Source organism: Homarus americanus, unplaced genomic scaffold (genome assembly GCF_018991925.1).
Source record: "Homarus americanus isolate GMGI-L3 unplaced genomic scaffold, GMGI_Hamer_2.0 scaffold43243, whole genome shotgun sequence".
NCBI classification, from domain to species: domain Eukaryota; kingdom Metazoa; phylum Arthropoda; class Malacostraca; order Decapoda; family Nephropidae; genus Homarus; species Homarus americanus.
Genome location: NW_024721459.1, coordinates 234,310 through 257,500, shown reverse-complemented (window position 1 = coordinate 257,500; position 23,191 = coordinate 234,310). Strand labels below are relative to the sequence as shown.

General features: G+C 41.4%; 1 protein-coding gene across 2 annotated transcripts in view; it reads left to right on the top strand.

Annotated features, from left to right (window-relative positions):
- The window catches only part of LOC121861710, an 84,419-nt gene extending 62,178 nt beyond the window's left edge, over nt 1-22,241 (top strand). For both annotated transcript variants that reach the window (XM_042359622.1, XM_042359623.1), the window contains exons 2-5: nt 12,861-13,074; nt 14,287-14,530; nt 21,017-21,411; nt 21,968-22,241. In XM_042359622.1, coding sequence (XP_042215556.1) covers nt 12,863-13,074; nt 14,287-14,530; nt 21,017-21,411; nt 21,968-21,974 — 858 coding nt within the window. In that variant the 5' untranslated portion in view covers nt 12,861-12,862 and the 3' untranslated portion in view covers nt 21,975-22,241. The remainder of the gene's footprint in view (nt 1-12,860; nt 13,075-14,286; nt 14,531-21,016; nt 21,412-21,967) is intronic.
- Nucleotides 22,242-23,191: the final 950 nt, after the last annotated feature.

Here is a 23,191-nt window from a genome sequence, read left to right as displayed (position 1 = left end):
TTATAGTCGTTTTACGTTGGTCTGGGGTTTTTTTACGTCTCGTGTGATGGAAAGCTTGGTTAGGTTAGGTTAGGTTAGGTTAGGTTAGGTTAGGTTAGGTTAGGTTAGGTTAGGAGGTGTTTAATCATCAGGTGAAATAAGCTGGAGATTCTAATATTCAGGTGATGTGAAAAATTCTTAATCTAATTTTACAGCTTAACTGTTGATGCCTGGAGATGGATAGGGAGGAGGAGGAGGAAGAGGAGAGGGAAGAAGAGAGGGATGGGCAGGAGGAGGAGGAAGGAGAGGGAAGAAGAGAGGGATGGGCGAGGAGGAGGAAGAGAGGGAAGAGGGATAGGCGAGGAGGGAGGAGGAGGGAAGAGTTGGCGAGGAGGAGGAGGGAAGAGGAGGAGAGGAGGGATAGGAGGAGGAGGAAGGAGGGAAGAAGAGGATAGGCCGAGGAGGAGAGGGAGAGAAGAGGATAGGCGGAGGAGGAGGAAGAGGAGGATTAGCGGAGGAGGAGGAAGAGGAGGAAGAGGAGAGGATGGAAGGAGGAGGAGGAAGGAGAGGGAAGAAGAGAGGGATAGGGAGGAGGAGGAAGAGGAGAGGGAAGAAAAGAGGGATAGGCGAGGAGGAGGAGGAGAGGGAAGAAGAGGGGGATAGGCTAGGAGGAGGAGGATGGTGAAGGAAATTGAATAGGAGGAAGAGTAGGAGGAGGTGGATGGAGAGGAAGGAGGAGGATGGTAAAGAAAAGGAGGAGGAGGAGGAGGAGGAGTAAGAAAAACAAGAAGATAAAGAAGAGGAGGAGGTAAGAGAGATTTAATTCAACCTTAATTTTTTTCCAATTAACACCTGGATGTTGTTGACGAGGGCAGGTGAAGGTGACTGCCCACCTGTGTCACCTATGTAGTCTCTCTCTGTGTAATTAATATACCTTATATATAATACGTCTTAATATGTTTTATGTATTATATAAGATTAGTAATGTTATACGGTATCAGTGTTTTGCCAATGTTCACCAGGTAGATATGACGTAGGGTACCAATGTTACCAATGTTTACTAGGTAGAGATAATGAAAGGTTCTGTATATGTGTGTGTTACGCTCTCTCTCTCTCTCTCTCTCTCTCTCTCTCTCTCTCTCTCTCTCTCTCTCTCTCTCTCTCTCTCTCTCTCTCTCTCAATATACTGAGAAAAACATAATAAAACCATCAAAAACAAAGACAAATTTATTCTAACACTAATTAACGACCAATCGATACAACGACTTCGTTATATTGGAACGAATAAACACATATTACCTACCGTTTGACGTCAATGGCCATTAAGACAAACACCACGGTGGAGAGTCAGCCAATAACACATCACACTGGAAAATTTTCAACCAATGAGAACACCGGGAAGGTTGATGGGTCTGGTAAAGTGTGTAATTGAGACATCTGTTGAGTGTTTGGGGAACTATATTGTCGTTTAGCCAATAAGGAAATAGCTTGGGAATATTTAGCCAATAAGGAAACAGCTCGGGAATATTTAGCCAATAAGGAAACAGCTCGGGAATATTTAGCCAATCAGAGGGGTACTTGTCCAGTGGGCGGAGCTATGTAACAAGCAAGGTTACCCAATTGTTTGTTTATTAGTTCCGTCCTCTTGTGACGTCACCTGCCGAGACCAATACAAAAGGATTATCTCATACCTGACTTCACAAAGCTGTTTCTTATTGGCTGACAGATGAGGAGAAAAAATGAATTGTTACATAAAGGTGAAATAGAAAATAAAATAAATACACTTGGGCAGACTTGTGTTGGTACCCCTGGTGATATATTGGTCATATTCTTCAGTAACTTCGTAAAATATTAATCCAGCGCTTCCTTTTAACATCTCTATGATAGAAAAAAAAACGTATTTGTTATTTATATATAATTTTTATCACATATTGTGGTGGTAGTGATGGTGGTAGTGATAGTGTTAGTGGTGATGGTGGTGGTAGTGATGATGATGGTGGTGGTAGTGGTGATGATGATGGTGGTGATGATGATGGTGGTGATGATGGTGGTGGTAGGCAGCTCAGCAGGTGAGGACAGGTAACAAGTGTGTGTGGGAACCAGGTATTGACACTTGGATCCAGACGTGACAAATGATCATTTCTTACCTGCCTGCACCACCTGCTGAACACCTTCCTCACCTGCCACACCACCACCACCCTCACCTATACCCTCCCCTACACTTTAATAATAGTAATAACAACAACAAACACACACACTCCTCCTAAAAACCGAGGAGGGTGTGCGTTCTCTATAACACTGATTGGTTCGAGGGGGATTCATCTCTTGGGGCGTTCTTGGAGATCCGGATTCCATCAACACACACACACTCTCCCTCGTGTCCATTACTAACATTACTTCCTCACCTCCCTCTTCCTCACCTCCCTCTCCCTCTCCCTCTCCCTCTTCCTCACCTCCCTCTCCCTCTCCCTCTCGCTTACTCCTAATTGTGTTGCCAGGACGTGAGATGGATGCCTGTGTAGGGGATAGGTAGTGAAGATATCTCTCTCTCTCTCTCTATATCTCTCTATCTTTTGATCGGTACAGGTAGAGAGACATCCTCCCAACCATCCTCTCTCCCTCCTTCCCCTTCCCTCCCTCCTTCCCCTTCCCTCCCTCCTTCCCCTTCCCTCCCTCCCTTCCTCCTCCCTCAGCCTCCTCCTTCAACAGAGATAAAAGAAAAAATCTTACCCTGCCATCCTACCCATCCACCTACTTCCATCCACCTACCCCATCCACCTACCCCATCCACCCTACCCATCCACCTACCCATCACCCTGCCATCCACCTACCCATCCACCTACCCATCCTATCCATCACCTACCCATCCACCCACTCATCCTACCCATCCACCTACCCATCCATCCACTTATCCACCTACCCATCCACCTACCCATCCACCCACCCATCCACCTACCCATCCACCTATCCATCCACCTACCCATCCATCCACTCATCCGTCCATATCCATTACCGTCACTAAGGAAGAGTAGTGGGGGAGCCCTGGGAAAAGACTGATATGGGCTGAATGTGGGAAGCCTGAGACGACTGTAGAATGATGTGTTATGTAGTGACGTTCTTGTTGATACAGGGAGATAGGGGATACATATTGGGGTGAAATATTTGCGAATCTTCTCTCCCTCATCTTTATCATCTTTTTGTTTCTCTCTCATTTTCTTGCTTTCTTTCCTTCATTTATTCATTCCTTCTCCATCTCTTTTCTTTCCTCCTTCCATCTTATATCTTCCTTCCTTCCTCCTTCTATTCTTCCTTCCCCCTCCATTTCTCTTCTTCCTCCCTCCTTCTATCTCTCCTTTTCCTCCCTCCCTCCTTCCCTCCCTCCCTCTTCCTCCCTCCTCCTCCCTCCCCTCCTCCTTCCTCCCCCTCCCTCCTTTCCTCCCTCCCTCCCTCCCTCCGCCTGTTATATCATTACAACATCCGACACCCCATCTTCACCTGGCACTTACCTGGTCCCTAATTGGCTGAAGTCAGGTGTAGTCACTTGGCTCCCTGAGGTGTAACAAGAACCTTAGAGCAGCTTAAGGAGGTTCAAGGTTCATGCTGTCTCCTCACCACTCGCTATCATCACTATCCTCACTATCCTCACCGCTCAGAGTAACATTATCCTCACCATTCACATTCATCACTAGCTTCACCACCACTCACATCATCACTATCCTCGCTATCCTCACCGCTCAGAGTAACATTATCCTCACCATTCACATTCATCACTATCTTCACCACCACTCACATCATCACTATCCTCACTATCCTCACCGCTCAGAGTAACATTATCCTCACCATTCACATTCATCACTATCTTCACCACCACTCACATCATCACTATCCTCACTATCCTCATTTTTATTTTCGGAAACCCGCCAATTAGAAATCATCTTGTGGGGTGAATCAGGAGACAAGAGGTTTACATTGGCCTTGGAATATTACATCATCAGTGGTTAGAGCCAGTACTTTAGTTGTCAGGCTTGTTACGATGCCCCGCCCACTCGTTAACTTACGCCCACAGTTATGCTCTTCATGAGGTCCATCTTTACGTCTCTCTGATTGGTTTACATCTTCCGATACTGGTAGCTTATTGGTTTAAAATTTCCCAGTAGTGTTCTCTGATTGGATACATGGTTGGTATGTTCTTTTTATCAGCCAATGAGGAGGAATGAAGCCTTTTATGGTGACGATATAGTGACGTCTTGTGTTGTCTGTTGTCCTCTACCATCACTACCACAATTACCATCATTACCACCATTACCACTACTACTACTACAGCTACTACTACTACTACTATTACCATTCCCATCAATCCCATCAGTACTACACCACTACCATTACCACACACACACACACACACACACACACACACACACACACGAGCGATCTCCATGTTTTTCTTTATACACATTATTATACATATTTTACATGTATACAAAGAACACATTATGTATATATAACCTGTCTTGTGTTGGTAACGTTGATGTTTGTTCCTTAAGTGTCAGCCTGTTCCTGGGTATTCTTGTAAGTCATTGCTCAGAATTGTGTGTGTGTGTGTCTTTAGAAAGAAGAGAAGAGAGAGAGAGAGACCCGGGGATATGGTAGAAATAAGACAGACAGACAGACACAGACAGGCACAGACAAACAGACAGACAGACAGACAGATGAGAGAATAAATGGAGCCTTAATACCACCAATTATATACACAAGTAGATGCCGTTTCAGGAAACCTCCCTACCCTCCCTCCCTGCCCTCCCTCACCTCCTCCTCTACACCTCCTTCCTCCACCCTCCTCCTCCCCTCCCTCCCCTCCCTCTCCCCTCCCTCCTCTCCCCTCCACCTCCCCTCCCCTCCCCTCCTCCCTCCCCTCCCCTCCCCTCCCTCCCTCCCCTCCCCTCCTCCCCTCCCCTCCCTCCCCCTCCCCTCCACCTGCCCCTCCCTTGATTCGTATACTCACACACTAACTGTACCTTTAATATAATCTGATTATAGGGGGTGTTATAATTATACCAGATCGCTCCATTAAACCGTCCCAATTAAACGAATTATAGAGCCTTTATTAACGATTTTACTCATCATGGGAAGGATTAGATGCACTTAACCGGATTAATTATACTCATCAAACCCTAATTAATATATCTATCGAGTTAATTATCATACATGGGATAGATAATAATAGTCAGTTATCATAGAGTGTTTTTGTTTGTTTGTGTTAGATTCCTTGGTGATACATACATACATACATACATACATACATACATACATACATACATACATACATACATACATACATACATACATACATACATACATACATACATACATACATACATACATACATACATACATACATACATACATACATGTCAAATTACTAAAAAAAACAGGAAATTCCAGGTGAGGTAATTAAATGATTATGAAATTCTTTGAAGGTGTTTTGCCGAAGGTGTGTCCAGGTAATTAGCTCTTAATATAGACCTGTGTACCTGCTTATTGCTGGAGGGGGGAGAGGGGGCGGGGGCTCTGGTGTTGTCTTAATGGTTTGGAGGTCATATTATTATTACTATTGTTGTTAGTAGTAGTAGTAGTAGTAGTAGTAGTAGTAGTAATATTGTTGTTGTTATAATGATCATAAACATAAAAGTCATCATCACTATATCTTTCATCATTATAATCATCAATTCCTTTTTTCTTTATTCTTCTTCTTTATTTTTTAATCTACTTTACCTACGAGTCATCCGTAAAATTTCACAGCAGAGTCTGGCATGAACTCTCTCTCTCTCTCTCTCTCTCTCTCTCTCTCTCTCTCTCTCTCCGGTATTCCAATTTACCTAATGCGTTCACAACTTCACAATGTCGAGTTACTGACCCTCTTTTGTTTTTCGATCGTCTAGCTATTTGCCTACACACGCACACACACACACACACACACACTTACACACACGCACACACACACACACACACACACACACACACCCCTCTGAACTATTTTTTTAATTATATTTGCAAAAGTTCTCGAGTAAAGTAAAATGAAACAAAAAGTAGTGTTGGTGGACTTTTGTGCTAGTGGTAGAATGGGACTGTGGGATATTGTAGGAAATGAGAAGGATTTTGTTTTGTTATGATAAGTTACTTTTATTATTGTTGAATAATTTATCTCTGTAAGATATTGTTTTTCGTGTAGGTTCGAATGGTCGTGTTTACAATGTGTTCAGAACCAATTGGCCTGGTATAGTATCCTTAGTGAAAATAACTGATCATAAAACAGTGCTATACAACAGTGCCATAAAACAGTGCCATAAAACAGTGCCATAAAACAGTGCCATAAAACAGTGCCATAAAACAGTGCCATACAACAGTGCCATACAACAGTGCCATAAAACAGTGCCATACAACAGTGCTATACAACAGTGCCATACAAAACAGTGCCAAAACAGTGCCATACAACAGTGCCATAAACAGTGCCATACAACAGTGCTATACAACAGTGCCATAAAACAGTGCCATACAACAGTGCCATACAACAGTGCCATAAAACAGTGCCATACAACAGTGCTATACAACAGTGCCATAAAACAGTGCCATAAAACAGTGCCATACAACAGTGCCATACAACAGTGCCATACAACAGTGCCATACAACAGTGTCTATGAGAACCCACGACATTTTAATGCCTTTTCTCTTTAACTGTAAACTGGCGGTAAACTCAGGTTGCGAATGGCTGGCTTGGCTGGGTTGTTGGGTGAGTTACGGGGCCATTTCTTTAACACCCGTTGTGGCAAATGGCTCGGAGATAAGATGCAAATTTTAGAATATGTTTACATTAAAGGAGAGAGAGAGAGAGAGAGAGAGAGAGAGAGAGAGAGAGAGAGATATTAATGTGGTTTGTGAGGACGTGAAGAATAGACACCCTAGTTCATTTCACCTTATGATTTAAAACCGTAGTGATAATTTAATCTAATCTTTACTGATTAATTTTATATAAGTTGGATTTTTATAACTTACAATTGTGATTAAAATTTAAATTTGTTGAATCATCGAACGTGTTTAGTTCGAGAATTAAATTGTATAAAATAACTCTGACCTATTTGAGGTTATTACATCATATGACCTTTAAGGGGAGAATCTCTATTTAACGGACTACATGAAGATGAAATTCCGTTATATCGAGGGTCCGTTAGATGTAAAATCTCCATCTAACGGAGTGTATGTAGATGAAATTCCGTTATATCGAGGGTCCATTAGATGTAAAACCTCCATCTAACGGAGTGTATGGAGAGAGAAGTCCGTTATATGGAAGTTTCACTGTACTTTAGGGGTTCGATAAATTCCAAAATGAACAGTAAATTTCTGTTATCTCGGCAAGATTATCAAAATTCTTCATCCGTTGTTTCATAATATTTCACACAAACTCGTAAGGAAATATTTTTATTTACATCCTCTTGTTTACTCCTCACAACTTGTAAACAAAAGAACATCGCATCTATTATTGTTTACTTTCTCTATAACAAAACCTATATTTAAGACCACGATAGACAGCTAGTTTAGTCATATATGAAAGGCGTGTGAAGATGGAGGCGTGTGATGATGATGGCGTGCGATGATGGCGTGTGATGAAGGAGGCGTGTGATAAAGGCGTGTGATGAAGGAGGCGTGTGTTAAAGGCGTGTTACTCCTATCCCGTGTGATTGGTTTGTGACTGAGTGAGCGTAGTCTGGGATATCCGCTCTCACTGTCAACACACACTTCGTCAAATCACTGGGAAATTCACCTTGTTTACCTGTAGGGAGGTTAGATTAACTTTAAACAAGATTAACACTACTGAGATTATACGGATTTAACCTGGATTTATGAGACTATTTAACACTCCTACCAAGAAGAGGATTAATTAGATATAAACTCACACAGGTAAACATTAGAATCTACAGGTGTGCTCAGGTAGGTAACGTCAGATTCTACTGATGTGTATAAGTATTACCAGAGAGAAGTTCGTAAAACCGAGAGTCCATTAGATGTGAAATCCCCATGTAACGAACTATATAGAGAGGAAAATCCGTTATATCGAAAAAAGTAAAGTCCGGTATATGGAGGTTTCACTATATACACCCCACCCCCAAAAAATTCCATCGTTCACTAAATCCGATATAACGAACTGAATCCGATTTTTTTTTTGGAGTTACGATAACATTGCCGAGTAAACGTGACATACTTGCCATCCAATTCACTCAGGCACTGTCGCTCAAACTCGCGTGACGTGGGGAAGTGACAGCAATTAATTATCTGTACATCACTTACCTGCCTGCAGATTCTGTTGATTTATGAAGTGAGAGAGAGAGAGAGAGAGAGAGAGAGAGAGAGAGAGAGACGGGGGCAGAGATATAGAGAGGCAGACAGAGGGAGACAGAGAGACACATTGAGAGAGAGAGATTGTGAAGAGTTAATGTCTCTCTTTTTCTTTGTTCTGTTTCCGTGTTGTATAAAAGAGAACCATAAGGGCGTGTATATTATGAACATAACAACAACAACAATCACAACAACATCATCAATAACATCAATAACAAAATCCCAAGAACCATTACATAAACCATTACATAAACCCCACCAGGTAAAAGTAAATACCTTTTGTCGGTTTAATTAATGAATAAAAAACAAACAAAAAACATTAAATAATCCTAAAACTCAAGTGTCAAATAAAACAACAAAAACAAGCCAATAAAACACACACAAACACATCAGGTATATTATTGACATTCTCTCAATAGTGTTTTAGATAATAATGAAATATTTTAATACACGAAAACTGAAATATTGACAAAATTAATTACATTGGAAAAAGCAAAAAAAAAAAACAAAAAACCACGATTTTCATTTTTGTATTGGATTTGTTTGTATCCCCCCCCTTTCCTACACACACACACACACACGCACACACACACACATACACGTAATCATTTGACGTAGAGAAATTTATTTGTGTCTTTCTCTTCAGGTTGACTTTTGTGTTTGAGTTAATATACGACACAGAAAACAGGTGATGATTGACGTCAACAGGTGATAATTGACGTCAACAGGTGATAATTGACGTCAACAGGTGATAATTGACGTCAACAGGTGATATAATTGACGTCAACAGGTGATAATTGACGTCAACAGGTGATAATTGACGTCAACAGGTGATAATTGACGTCAACAGGTGATATAATTGACGTCAACAGGTGATAATTGACGTCAACAGGTGATGATTAAGATAAACGAAAAATTAAAGCAAGAATGGTGAAATAATTTACTTTTCCTTTATTTGAGTATGTATGTATGTATGTATGTATGTATGTATGTATGTATGTATGTATGTATGTATGTATGTGACCGCTCGTGTTGACCATTGGTTCTACAGTACAAACTCACTCGACCAGTCGTCCTCACCTGCGAGTTAATTAAAGTTCATAAGGTCAGGTCGTTCTCTTGGTCGTATCTGCAGAGAGATATCCGCTACTAATGACACGACTCCGAATTGCTTGACCTCGGAAGGGAACGGGCTGTAAACTTAAGCTCTGTGATTGGCCAATGACTTTAAGCTCTCTGAGTGGTCTAGTGACTTTAAGCTCTCTGATTGGCTAGTGACTTTAAGCTCTCTGAGTGGCCAATGACTTTAAGCTCTCTGAGTGGTCTAGTGACTTTAAGCTCTCTGATTGGCTAGTGACTTAAGCTCTCTGATTGGCCAGTGACTTAAAGCTCTCCGAGTGGCCAGTGACTTAAGCTCTCTGATTGGCTAGTGACTTAGGCTCTCTGAGTGGCCAGTGACTTAAGCTCTCTGATTGGCCAGTGACTTAAGCTCTCTGAGTGGTCTAGTGACTGAGTGTCCAATAGTAGCAGCAACAGTAATAATTCCCCATCCCCTCCTCACTCCCTCATTCCCCTACCCCACTTACCAACCCTGTAACGCACCTACTTCCTCCTAACGCACTCACATCCCTAACGAACTCACTTCCCTACCCCATTCCCTTCCACCCACGCACCCACCTCCCTCCATCCCCCACCAACTCCATCACTTCCCTCCCTTCAACACACTCCACGCTCCCACCTCCCTCCCTCCAACACACCCCACCCACGCACTCACCTCCCTCACTAACCAAGCGAGAGAGATGATCGACCAGAGGCCTCGTCAACGTTGCTAAGTGAACCATTGTCAGCCATCCTTTCGCATGGCTGAACGCATCTCTATGTCTGGTCAATACCCCCCCCCTCTCCCTTTCCTCACCCCCTCCCTTTCCTCACCCCTCCCTCCCTCCTCCCTATGTCGGAACACAAAGGAGACGGGAGGTAAGTTAAGACAGGAAGAATGTCTGTATGTCTTCCTGTGTGTGTCTGTCTATATTTAGGATTATTAATGTCTGTTTTTCTGTCTGGCTGTATGTCTATGTCTATTTCACTCATTAAGGTAACTACCACGGTATATAAATTCCTATTAGAATATGTGTCTAGTATTTATTTATCTATAATCACTGTAGTATTTCTCTTATTTCATATATCTATAATTTAAGACATTACTTGTATAAAATATTTCTTATAATTGATCTAGTACTGTAATTAAAATAACCTTGTATAAAATTATATTACATAAATCATATATAACTGCTAAATCCTCAGAAGAAACAAGACTAACATTTATTTATATATTATTAACATCTAAAGTAAGTAAATACAATAATTATTATTTTTTTTAAACATTATATATAAATTCGGGATATAAACATTTCATAATATTCATAGATAAATTTAATCTCGTCTCCCGCTGCTAAAATGGTAATAACGCGTCGTGTCTTTTTCACTGATGTTCTTTGGGGTGAGTTTTATGGAGAATGGAAATGTAAATTGTGTGTACAGTGTAAATATTTATCGTGGTAGAGAGGAAGAGGAGGAAGAAGAGAGGATAAAGGAGGAGGAAGAGGAGGTGGAGGAAGAGGGAAAGGGGGTTGAAGAAGGATAGGAAGGAGAAGAAATACGAAAAAGTTGTGGAATATGAGGAAGAAGTGGAGAAGGAGGAAGAACAGGGAGGTATTATGGAGGAGGAGGAGGAGGATGGAGAAGAGGAGGAGGATGAAGAGGAAGAAGAGGAGGAGGAGGAGGAGGAGGAGGAGGCGGTCATCATAAAACTCTGAATGCCTGGCTGCTCAAAGCTTAGTACACTTTAATGGTTTGGTGATTCCGGTAGTGATTCTCCTCACTGCCACCACGTTTCTCTGTGTTTGTTAGGAAGTGTAAGTGTAACCATAAGTGTAGGTGTAAGTGTAGGTGTGTGTGTGTGTGTGTGTGTGTGTGTGTGTGTATGAAGGACAGAATAAAAGAGAATATAATAATTAACACAACACTCCACACACACCACGTACTGTATAGAGACGAGATAGTGAAACGTGGCTGGATGTTTCCGTAGAGTTTATTACCAGGCTCGCTTACATACGTTCTGACTCCCGCTAACTTTAATGACAAATATTTATCACTGATTTGTTGAAAAAAAGGCTAATTACATACACACGAGTTTCTATAAAATAAACACTATTAAATAAATTGTTGACTTTGATAATAACTGTGGATTCAGTGGGTTAAGTGATAGGATTTAATTTTACACATACACCTGGCTGCCCCGACACGCGCTCTCTGAATGACGTGTCGGGAAAAATTATCGTACACTCAAATTATTATGTAATTATCACCAATTTTATAATATTTCTGATGTATTTTTATATATTATCACTGTAATTATTTCTACATATTATTATTAGTACCCTGTTGCTATGATTGAAAAAAATGTATATACGATTATTATCATTAAAATTTTGTTCTATAATATTTTAGTGTCTGAAAATGTATCAATCCTCTTGGTATATAACAAGTGGAATATATTCTATTAAAAAACATCCTAAAGCCTTTGAAATAAACGTATATATTCTTCATTCATTTAATATATATATATCTATATACTATTTTCGCAAAACTACATTAGTCCATCCAGTATTTTTCGTTTTATTCTCATCCTTAAAAACTCTAACAGATATATCCACAAAAAGTGCGACTCGTTAGTTTACTGTTGTGAAAAAAAAAACTGTAGAATTGGTGTAGTTAATTTTAATGACAGGTGATGTTACTAGACTATGGTTGTTCAGTACATTTTGGAGCCTAAAATATAAAAGTTTAGAATTATGTGATGAATACTGGGAAAAACTATATATGTGTATTAATGAATGTATATAATGACATACTTATATATTTACATACAAAACTCGTACATGTATACATAAAGACACAGACACACACACAAATGTACACACACACACACACACGTACACACACACACAGACACACACACACACACACACACACACACACACACACACAGGCTGATATAAATGCACTCATTCCAGGAACTGATAGAGACAACTGGACACACTCACGCACCTTCTGTATAAACACGAGAGAAAAATACATAGAATAACAAAACACACACACACACACACACACACACACACACGCACACACACACACACACACACACACCACGTGAACGCTAGACCATGTATGTTATAGGAGATTTTCACAATTAACGGACCCCTCGATATAACGGACTTTCATTTCTTATATAGTCCGTAAGAGAGAGCTTCTCACTATAACAAAATTTGATATAACGGACAATATTTATATCTTATAGTCCATTAAATAGAAGTTTCACAGTAAATCATTTCGATATAACGGATTTTCTCTCCTAAAATCCGTTAAATAAAAGTCTATCACTATCCGTTAAAAACACTAATTAATGTTACCCCTTTCTGCCCCTTCTACAGTGATGGTGTTATTCCGGGCGGCTATGTTGGGTGTGATGGGCTTGTTCCCTCTTGCCTGGTGTTTGTCCCTGGGTGGCGGACGGGCGGATACCTCCTCCCTCCTCTCTCTGCCTCACCCCCAGGAGCTGTCCCAGGATGACCTACAACCCTTCCTCTCACGCCAGGGGAACACCGACTCTGCTGGTGCTCCTTCGTCTGTTGCTGATTATACTGGGTGAGTGGTGGTGGAGTGGGGTGAGAGGGGGGGGTGTGAGAGGGTGATTGATATGGGGAGTGAGAGGGAAGTGGGCGAGAGAGAGAGAGAGAGAGACAGGGAGTAGAAAGGGGTTAAAAGGGTTAAATTAAGAGAGGAGAGAGAGAGAGAGCAGGATGAGAGAGAGAAAAGAGCTAAGGGTAAAAGAGAGAGAGAGAGACAGTTTGAGGGAAATTTAAGGAGAGACAGAAAGAGAAACAGACATTGATTCTCTCTCTCTCTCTCTCTCTCTCTCTCTCTCTCTCTCTCTGTATTTACCCACATTACAAACAGCATCACCAGACAGATTAATTAATTATTACCAAACACAAACCATTAATTAAAAACCCCTGATTCTCTAACTATATTTTACCAAAATATTTAAAGATTACACATAAAATGACAATATAAGAAAAAATATATATAAAATCCTGAACCATTAAATAGCTTATTGTAAATTGGTGTTAGTAATTGTTTATTGCCATAGAGTTACCTGGCCAATTAAGATAAATACAACAGGTGTGTCTGATAGCTGAGCCAGATTTCATGTTTCTATATATTCACAATAACTCACCTAAACAAACAAACACACCAAACACACTACCAGCTCCTCGTCTCAGTACCAAACAAACACCCAGACTGACAGTAAACAACACCAACCTACCGGGTATGTGATCGAGCCAACAGACCAGACCTTCCCCCCTCCAGTAACACCACTAGTTCACATACACAACAAGCACTTCATCCCAAGCCTCGAATTACGTGAGAGAATTTAGTCGTTTGGAGGATAAGTTGGAATACTTATATAGGTGGATATAAAATGAGAACACATGGATAGGAATGAATGGATAAGGTGGATAAGGGAGTTAGTTTTGTAGTTATTGTGTAGGATTCCCTCTGAGGTGTTGGTAGTAAGGGTGGGAGGTTCGTGTGTGTGTTTATGTCTGGTTCATCTCTTTAGTGGTCGTTCTCTGTCACTTTGACCCTATATATAGTATGCTAGATAAAGCCTTCTGGGACTGTGTGTGTGTGTGTGTGTGTGTGTGTGTGTGTGTGTGTGTGTGTGTGTGTGTGTGTGATAACTCCACTCACACACACACACACACACAAAACTCCGACAGAACTTGACCAATATTGTGAAAAGTTCTTGAGTTCTCTCGTGTAAAGACCTCGTTCCTCTCTCTCCTCCTTCAGGTACGACAAGAGCGAAGTTCTACGCGGGCTAGAGGACCCAACCTCCTCTTCTGCCTATCGTCTGCAGGAGGCGTTGTCTGAAGCAGTAGCAGCAGCAGCGGCAGCAGCAGAAGGAGCAGAAGGTGTTCGTGACGGTGCAGCTGCCTTGTCTCCTACTGCTAACGAAGGAGTGACTCTGGAGGACTTAGTTCCTTATGATCCTGGGTACTACCTCTACCCTGCCTTTCTCAACCGTGGTGATGAGGTGAGTCTCACAGTCTCACTTTAATGCTGTGTTTATCTCACTCCTACTCTTCTTATCACAGTCTTATCTTCATGGTGCTGTTTCTCTCAGTAATCGTCCTCAAAGGGTTAAATAAGCACCCTCAAAGGGTTAAATAAGCGTCCTCAAAGGGTTAAATAAGCGTCCTCAAAGGGTTAAATAAGCGCCCTCAAAGGGTTAAATAAGCGTCCTCAAAGGGTTAAATAAGCGTCCTCAAAGGGTTAAATAAGCCTCAAAGGGTTAAATAAGCGTCCTCAAAGGGTTAAATAAGCGCCCTCAAAGGGTTAAATAAGCGTCCTCAAAGGGTTAAATAAGCGTCCTCAAAGGGTTAAATAAGCGCCCTCAAAGGGTTAAATAAGCGTCCTCAAAGGGTTAAATTAGCGTCCTCAAATAATTATAAAAAAAAAACATATACCACTGAAGAAAATAAACCCTAAAACGAAATAATAATAATAATACTAATAATAATAATAACAATAATAATAAAACCAATCAAGCCTTCAAAAAAAAAAATAATAGTTTCATTAATATTGTGAGGGAAAAATAAGCAAGATAAAAAAATATTGGGAAAGTTTTTTTTTTGAAGGAGATGAAATATTTTGGACGATAATAAACAAGAAAAAATATTGTTGATAATTACTTGGGCAGGTAAAAATATTATCTTTACTTAATGAGTTCTGTGTCTTAAGGTGAACGAAGGGGTTGAGGAGGAGGAGGAGGTGTAGGTGAAATAGGATAGTGGTAGGGAGGTGAAGGTGATAGTGGTAGGGAGGTGAAGGTGATAGTGGTAGGTAGTTGTAGGTGATAGTGGTAGGGAGGTGTAGGTGATAGTGGTAGGGAGGTGTAGGTGATAGTGGTAGGTAGTTGTAGGTGATAGTGGTAGGGAGGTGTAGGTGATAGTGGTAGGGAGGTGTAGGTGATAGTGGTAGGTAGTTGTAGGTGATAGTGGTAGGTAGTTGTAGGTGATAGTGGTAGTGTAGGGGAAAGATGATGACGAGAGGCGGCCGCGTTCACAAGACTAATTTTATTTTGAATTATGTAGATTCTGTTCGAGTCAAATGAGCTTCTAAGAGACAAACTAGATTTTCTTTTTCGATTTAAATTATCTTGTGCATTTGAGATGGTTGTTCTGGATGCAAATGAATCCAAACGAAGTCAATTGAGAGGGAAGTGTCTTTCTTGTTATTGTTATTATTATTATTATTATTATTATTATTATTATTATTATTATTACCACAATAAATGCCATTGTAATTACTATCATTACTATTTACCTTAGAGAGAGAGAGAGAGAGAGAGAGAGAGAGATGGATGAGAAAAAGCGCTAACTGACTCCATAGAAATCCAGGACCAATCACAATAGGCCATTCCCTCTTACGCGTGTGTTTTGCATTTTAACTTCAAAGAATTACATAACTTCTCGTCCTCAATATTTGTGATTTCAATAAAAGTGTTTGTGCATTAAATTACCTGTTCAGAAAAAAATTATTAACCTGTTGAGATATTTTAGGAATTTAATTATTACAGTGTGTGTGTGTGGTAGGGATGGATGATGGGCGGGGGCAGGGTGGGTGAGTGGTTGAGTGGATGACTATTATGAGTTTCACCACCCACGTCTTCCTTATTTCCTTCATCACTCATCCACACGTCATCCACCACGGCTACCTTCCCTCCCCCACTCATCCACACGTCATCCACCACGCCTACCTCCCCCACTCATCCACACGTCATCCACCACGCCTACCTACCCCACTCATCCACACGTCATCCACCACGCCTACCTACCCCACTCATCCACACGTCATCCACCACGCCTACCTCCCCCACTCATCCACACGTCATCCACCACGCCTACCTCCCCCACTCATCCACAAGTCATCCACCACGCCTACCTCCCCCACTCATCCACAAGTCATCCACCACGCCTACCTACTTTCTTCACTCATCCAACTACTTTTCGCTACTATCCCCGCCTATCCATCCGTCCGTCCGTCCGTCCGTCCGATCTTCACCATTAAGTCATGAGATGTGTAACTGGTGTGGTACTCTAGCAGGTGTGTGTAACAGGTGTGAGGATCCAGCAGGTGTGTAGGGGTACAGGTGTGTGTCTCTCCTCATGGTTACCTTGGCAACAGGTCGCTTCACAAAGGCTGACGAGCGGATGTGTCAGAGAACAATGGTGGTACACACACGCACACGCACACGCACATTACTCTTCCCTCTTTATTATTATTATTATTATTATTATTATTATTATTATTATTATTATTATCATTTACTGTTCTTATACATCATATAACAGAATATAAACAAAAGTCCAACATATAATACAAATTTTATTCATCTACCTCAAAAATAAATAATAATAATAATAAATAAAAAAAAACCTATTTAACATTTATTCCCAGGGGTAACTTTCATATTTATTATATTATTAAACAAATTATTGAATTCAGGTATATTTCCCCCTTTACTTCCCCTCCCTTATAATTACGAACTTCTGAAATAAATAGTTGATTTTTTTCCTCCAGTGTTGTGTACGCTAGGAGAACATTGGATGTTTGTTATGTTATGTCTAATGTTTTGAGAGTTATAAGGAGGGAGGGGGGGTGTTATAGGTGCTCCTCTAGTCATAAAATACATACATACATACATACATACATACATACATACATACATACATACATACATACATACATACATACTAGACCAACAACTCTCCCACCCTATAAAACATTTCATTAAAAACTTAAGACTGACATTTTCCTCTTAACTGTAGCAATAATAACTAACTAATTCTCTACAACATAAAGTTAGATTCTCAAAGATTCTTACGTTAAAATTTATCCCATCGGTATTTAGTGGCGATAGAATCTTTGCTTAATTTCTTCATCCTTCATCATTATATAGTAAGTTTAATAATGTTCTCTTAGATAATTTAAGTTGAGGGAGAATATTTTTAACTTAAGGATATTTGAGAATCCAACTTTGTCTCGTAACTAAAGCGAATCAATTCACGAGCCCCTCTCAGAATGGATCATTGTCTCGTAACTTAAACGAGGACAATTACGAGTGACTAATCAATTCACGAACACCTTTGAGAGAATCCAACTTCGTCTCGTAATTTAAGCGAGTCAATTACGAGTAAAGGGTATTTATCGGACCAGCCTCTGAGAATCTAGCCACCTGGTTTATAGGCTCGTGGATGTGAATTATTTAAAGTGGATGAGTCAAAACACGTTGTTTATACCCCGGGGCAGGAGGTAATGAAACACTGCTAGAGATATGAGGAGACACTACACCCTGGCCTCCTATGTCTCCTGGGTGTTAGGTAATGGATGTGGGATAATGAAACACTGCCTGGAGACAGAAAGAGATTGAATAAGAGTGAGAGAAAGAGAGTAAACGAGAGAGAGAGAAAGAAAGAGAGAAAGCAAAACAAAGAGGAAAAAGAGAAGGAAAAGAGAAAAAACATGAAAGAGAGAGAGAGAGAGAGAGAGAGAGAGAGAGAGAGAGAGAGAGAGAGACTAACCTAACATTCATAACTGCACCAAAAAAAAACAAAATAAAAATAAAGAAAAGGATTCCAACTCCCCTCCGCCCACACTTCATCTTCAATCCTGTTTATGACAACTCAGAGACACATTGGAATCTCTCCCTTTGTGTGTCTCATCTGATTGTCATATTTTCTTTCCTGAGTTTCTATCGTTTTTTTTTTTTTCGTTTTTTCTCTCTCTTTTTCCCTTTCATCTGTTATTGATTTGACTTGGATCTCATTTACGATCAAATAAACCAGATTTCTGCTTTTGTTTTATGATTCTAGATACGACACAGTTTATATAGTTACTTATAATATACTATACTCACTATATTATCACTATACTGCACTATACTATCACTATCACTCTTAGACAGGTTCAAATACACTAAAATTAATGTTCCTTTAATTAATCCCTACAAGGCCTCTTTAGTTTTTTATTTTCTGGACAACAATAATGAATTTATACACGACGCCATTAACCTCGGCTATAAGTGACGTGACAGGTAACGGAGGGCAGGAACGGAGGGCAGAGGGGCGGAGGGACAGAGGAACAGAGGAACGGAGGCAGGAACGGAGGGCAGGGCGGAGGGACAGAGGAACAGAGGAACGAAAAGACAAAGAAACAGAGGGAAAGAATCAATGAGGTGATCACAGACTAAAGATTGATGACCGGTTCCTTCTGTTGTAAGATATACTCTGGGCAGGTTCACGACACCATTGTCCTGATTGGTTAAAAAAAAAAATAAACACTGGATTGGTGAACTAGTAAACGACTGTACCATGGTGGTCGTAAGTGTGTCAACAGTAGGGTTTTTTTGTTTTTTTTCTACTCCTAAAATTTTCTTCAATTCACCTCTCTTGTCCTTTATCCCTGTTCCTTGCTTTTGAGTTAGTTAGTTAGTTAGGTGAAGGAGAGAGAGCCAAACGTGAGAGGTGGAGTTGATAATTTATGACACACGACAACAGACAGACAGACAGACAGACAGATAAACAGACAGACAGACAGACACACATAAAGAGAAATGTACATAGGTGAATTTCATTGAATAATTTAATCAGATCAGCTTAAATTGCCTGTGTGTGTGTGTGTGTGTGTGTGTGTGTGTGTGTGTGTGTGTGTGTGTGTGTATGTGTGTGTGTGTGTGTCATCTCGCGCTTTGGTGCCTGCCTGTGTAATGATGGATGTTTCCCATTTAAAATTTACCTGCTTGAATTTAATCACACACACACACACACACACACACACACACACACACACACACACACCACAAACACACACACACACACACACACACACACACACACACACACACTCACTCAGTGCATTAAACAGATCTTACTGATTTTATTTAACATTTCCACAACACGGAATATTTCTCTGAGACTTTGGATCACATTCTCTCTCATTTCCCACTCAGATCTCATTCTCTCTCATTCACATTCATTTACCACTCAGATCATACTCAACTAACTCAGATTATACACCCCCTCTCACTCCCCACTCAGTTAATACCTCTCAGATCATACTACCTCACACTCCCCACTCAGTTAATACCTTTCAGATCATACCCCTCACTTCCCACTCAGTTATTACCTCTCAGATCATACTCCCTCTCACCCCCAGTCAGTTATCACCTCTCAGATCATACTCCCTCTCACTCCCCACTCAGTTAAACCTCTCAGTCTTGCCTTCACCACTCAGGATATATTTTACAGGTGTGCGTGTGTTAGGGCGTTACACCTCAACATGCGAGCTCTTAGGATTTGTCGTCCCAGTTCACGCTAAGTCCTCCTCCTCCTCCTCCTCCTCTTCCCCCTCCTTCTCCTCCTCGCCTCCTCCTCCTCCTCCTCCCTCCTCCTCCTCCTCCTCCTGCTTGGGAAAAAAGTTGGGATTTTATTTGTTTATTTTGTTTATTTTTATTTTTTTTAATTGTATTTTATTTTCTACTTAAAATAATACTTATTTTTTATCTGTTTGTATTATTTAGTTATTTTTCTCACAAGGGACGTGTGTGTGTGTGTGTGTGTGTGTGTGTGTGTGTGTGTGTGTGTGTGTGTGTGTGTGTGTGTGTGTGTGTGTGTGTGTGTGTGTGTGTGTGTGTGTGTGTGTGTGTGTGTGTGGTTGATGGAACTAATGAAGGGTCTTGTTTTGTTTTCATGTTGGACGAGAATATGATATCACCTCCTCCTCCCCCTCACCTTCCCCCCTCACTTTCTTTCATCTCCCCTTACCCCTCCCCCACCCCACCCCCTCCTCTCCCCCCCCCTCCTCTCCCCCTCCCTCCCCTACCCCGTGTTTATAATCCTCCCGGGAACGTAATTAGGAAGGCTTATAAACAGAATTATTAAGCAGGAAGCATTATTTTATATTCTGGTCACAGCGTAACTGACATCTGTACAGTAAAACCTCTATTTAACGGACTATATGGAGAAGAATGTCCGTTATATCGAGTGTGTGTGTGTGTGTGTGTGTGTGTGTGTGTGTGTTTTATTTATGTTCGGTCATAATATACGCTGGAATGCTCTCTGAGTGGCCAATTATTATCACTGCTTTCTAAGTGGTCAGCTATCATGAATGCTCTCTGAGTGGCCCAAGACCTGGATATATATATATAAGGCAACATGCTGACGGGCAAGGCAGTAAGCCAACCACAGTCACTTGAGCCATTTAAAGGAACCCAAATACTCCGGGATAACAGTAACACGATTGTGCTCTTGGGGTGAATGGAGGCAGGAAGGTACAGGAGAGGCCACTTACTGAATTAAAACTTTAGTATTAGTGGTAAGTGTTGAGCAGTGGATGTTAAGGATTCTCTTTCTTTACTCTGTGTGCGTGTTGTGTCTGCAAAGAACTGTCTGTGTGTGTGTGTCAGAACCATTTTACAGTATTAACCCAAGACCTCGTGCCATCTTTTGGTCTATTCCAGGCCATGACGGGGGGCAGCAGCGGCATCAACAGCCTCAGGAAGGTCAGGAACAGCAACAGGAGCAACAGGAGCAACAGCAGCAGCGGCATCAGCGGCAGCAACACCAGCAGCAACAGCAACACGAACAACAACAGCCCCGACACTATCAGTATGGCCAAGAGGACCTGGCCGAATGGTTTCTCCCGACGAAGGGCATCCGGGCTCTCCTTGTCGATCGATGCGTCCATGAAGGTGCTGCGGGAGGCGCTCTATATGGAGATCATCCGCAAGAAGCAACGACAGCAGATGCAGAGAGCCCAGCACAACCAAAAGTTATTAAACAGCATTGGCAAGCGAGACGTGACGAGGCAGCTCCAACAGGAAGGAATCCAGGGTGTTTACCAGCGAGGCCAGAGGTGGGTGGAGGTGTAGGGGCAGGTAGAGTGGGTGTAGGGGCAGGTAGAGTGGGTGTAGAGAGAGGTAGAGTGGGTGTAGGGGCAGGTAGAGTGGGTGTAGGGGAGGTAGTGTGGGTGTAATGGAGTTGATGTAAGGTCTCAGGGTGTAGGGTGTATGACAGGGAAACATATTGAATGGTCTCAGGGTGTAGGGTGTATGACAGGGAAACATATTCAGGTGTTAGTTAATTAATATATATTTACCATAGACTCATAAGTAGGTGTAGCTGGTGTACTGTAGAGTCTAGTGTGGGTGTAAGTCAACCATTATTGGGTGTAATTTAATTTTCTTCATTACCCTTAAGTTATGATAATATTCATCCAATAATTCACAACACTTGATCATTTAAACACAAGATTCAATAATGTTTTCAATATAATGTCAAATTTAGGTTAAAAAAAAAGAGGAATTTAACTTCTATCTCAGGATGTTAGGAGAAAGTTTTTAACGAACAATATCCGTTAAATTGTTGTCCGTTAAAATGATTTGCCTTTTTTTCTTTTCTTTTTTCTGTAGGAAGTAAAGATGAGGATCAGCAGTAGTGGACAGTGGAGGTGTGTGAGTGTGTGTGTGTGTGTGCTCGGCCTCATGAAGAGCACCAACCAGCTAACAGGGGACACAGGCAGCGATAATGATGCTTTACGATGGTCTGCTGCGATGCCCCCTTCCCCTACGGCCCTGCTGCGATGTCCTCCTCACGGCCCTGCTGCGATGTCCTCCTCCACGGCCCTGCTGTGATGTCCTCCTCCACGGCCCTGCTGCGATGTCCTCCTCCACGGCCCTGCTGCGACGTCCCTGTGCCTCCTCCACGGCGATGTCCTCCTCCACGGCCCTGCTGTGATGTCCTCCTCCACGGCCCTGCTGTGATGTCCTCCTCCACGGCCCTGCTGCGATGTCCTCCTCACGGCCCTCTTCCTACTCAACCCCCCCTCACCCTCCTCCCTCTGGTGTGGTGCTGCAGAACCTCACGACGACAACAAGATAAAAACAAAATCGCATCAAGGACGACATAAACAGGTCACCACTACCTCCCCCTTCCCCTCGACGTCGTTCTTCCAGTACTCTGTTATCGTCAACCTCTGGAGCTTGAGAGTGACCAAACAGACAGAAAAAAAAATATATATATATATTATCTTTTTGGTCTCCATCTGAGATTTATTTCCTGTTGTATAGGATTCATTAAACATGAGAAGAACAGACCAAATTAACCCAATCTCCTCCCTTATATACCAGCCAGCCACAACCCTTCCCTTTTAAACCTTCCACCGTCTTGTAATGCCATTGGCCGCCGTTTTCTATAAAGGAAAATGAAAAACGTTGTAGGAGTAACTTGTTCATTATAAGTAGTAGAGAACGAAGAAGAGAGACGACGTCCATTACTACGACAACTATTACTATTATTACTATTACTACTACTACTACAACTACTACTACTACTACTACTACTACTACTACTACTAAAGCTGTCCGTGGATAGTAAACGGTGTTGTTTATAGATGTAATACTAATGCATATATTCATGTAAATAAAATCACACTGAAACTAGGACTGCTGGTTGCTCCTCTACTGCTCCGGAAACTTGTGTAGTTGATGATCACGTATATACAAACATACACACATACATACATACATACATACAAACATACATACATACGTACACAATTATGGATTTCCAGATTATTTAATATATCATTTCAGTGTTGGAGATATATATAAAAAATGGAGGGGGTTTATATGGAG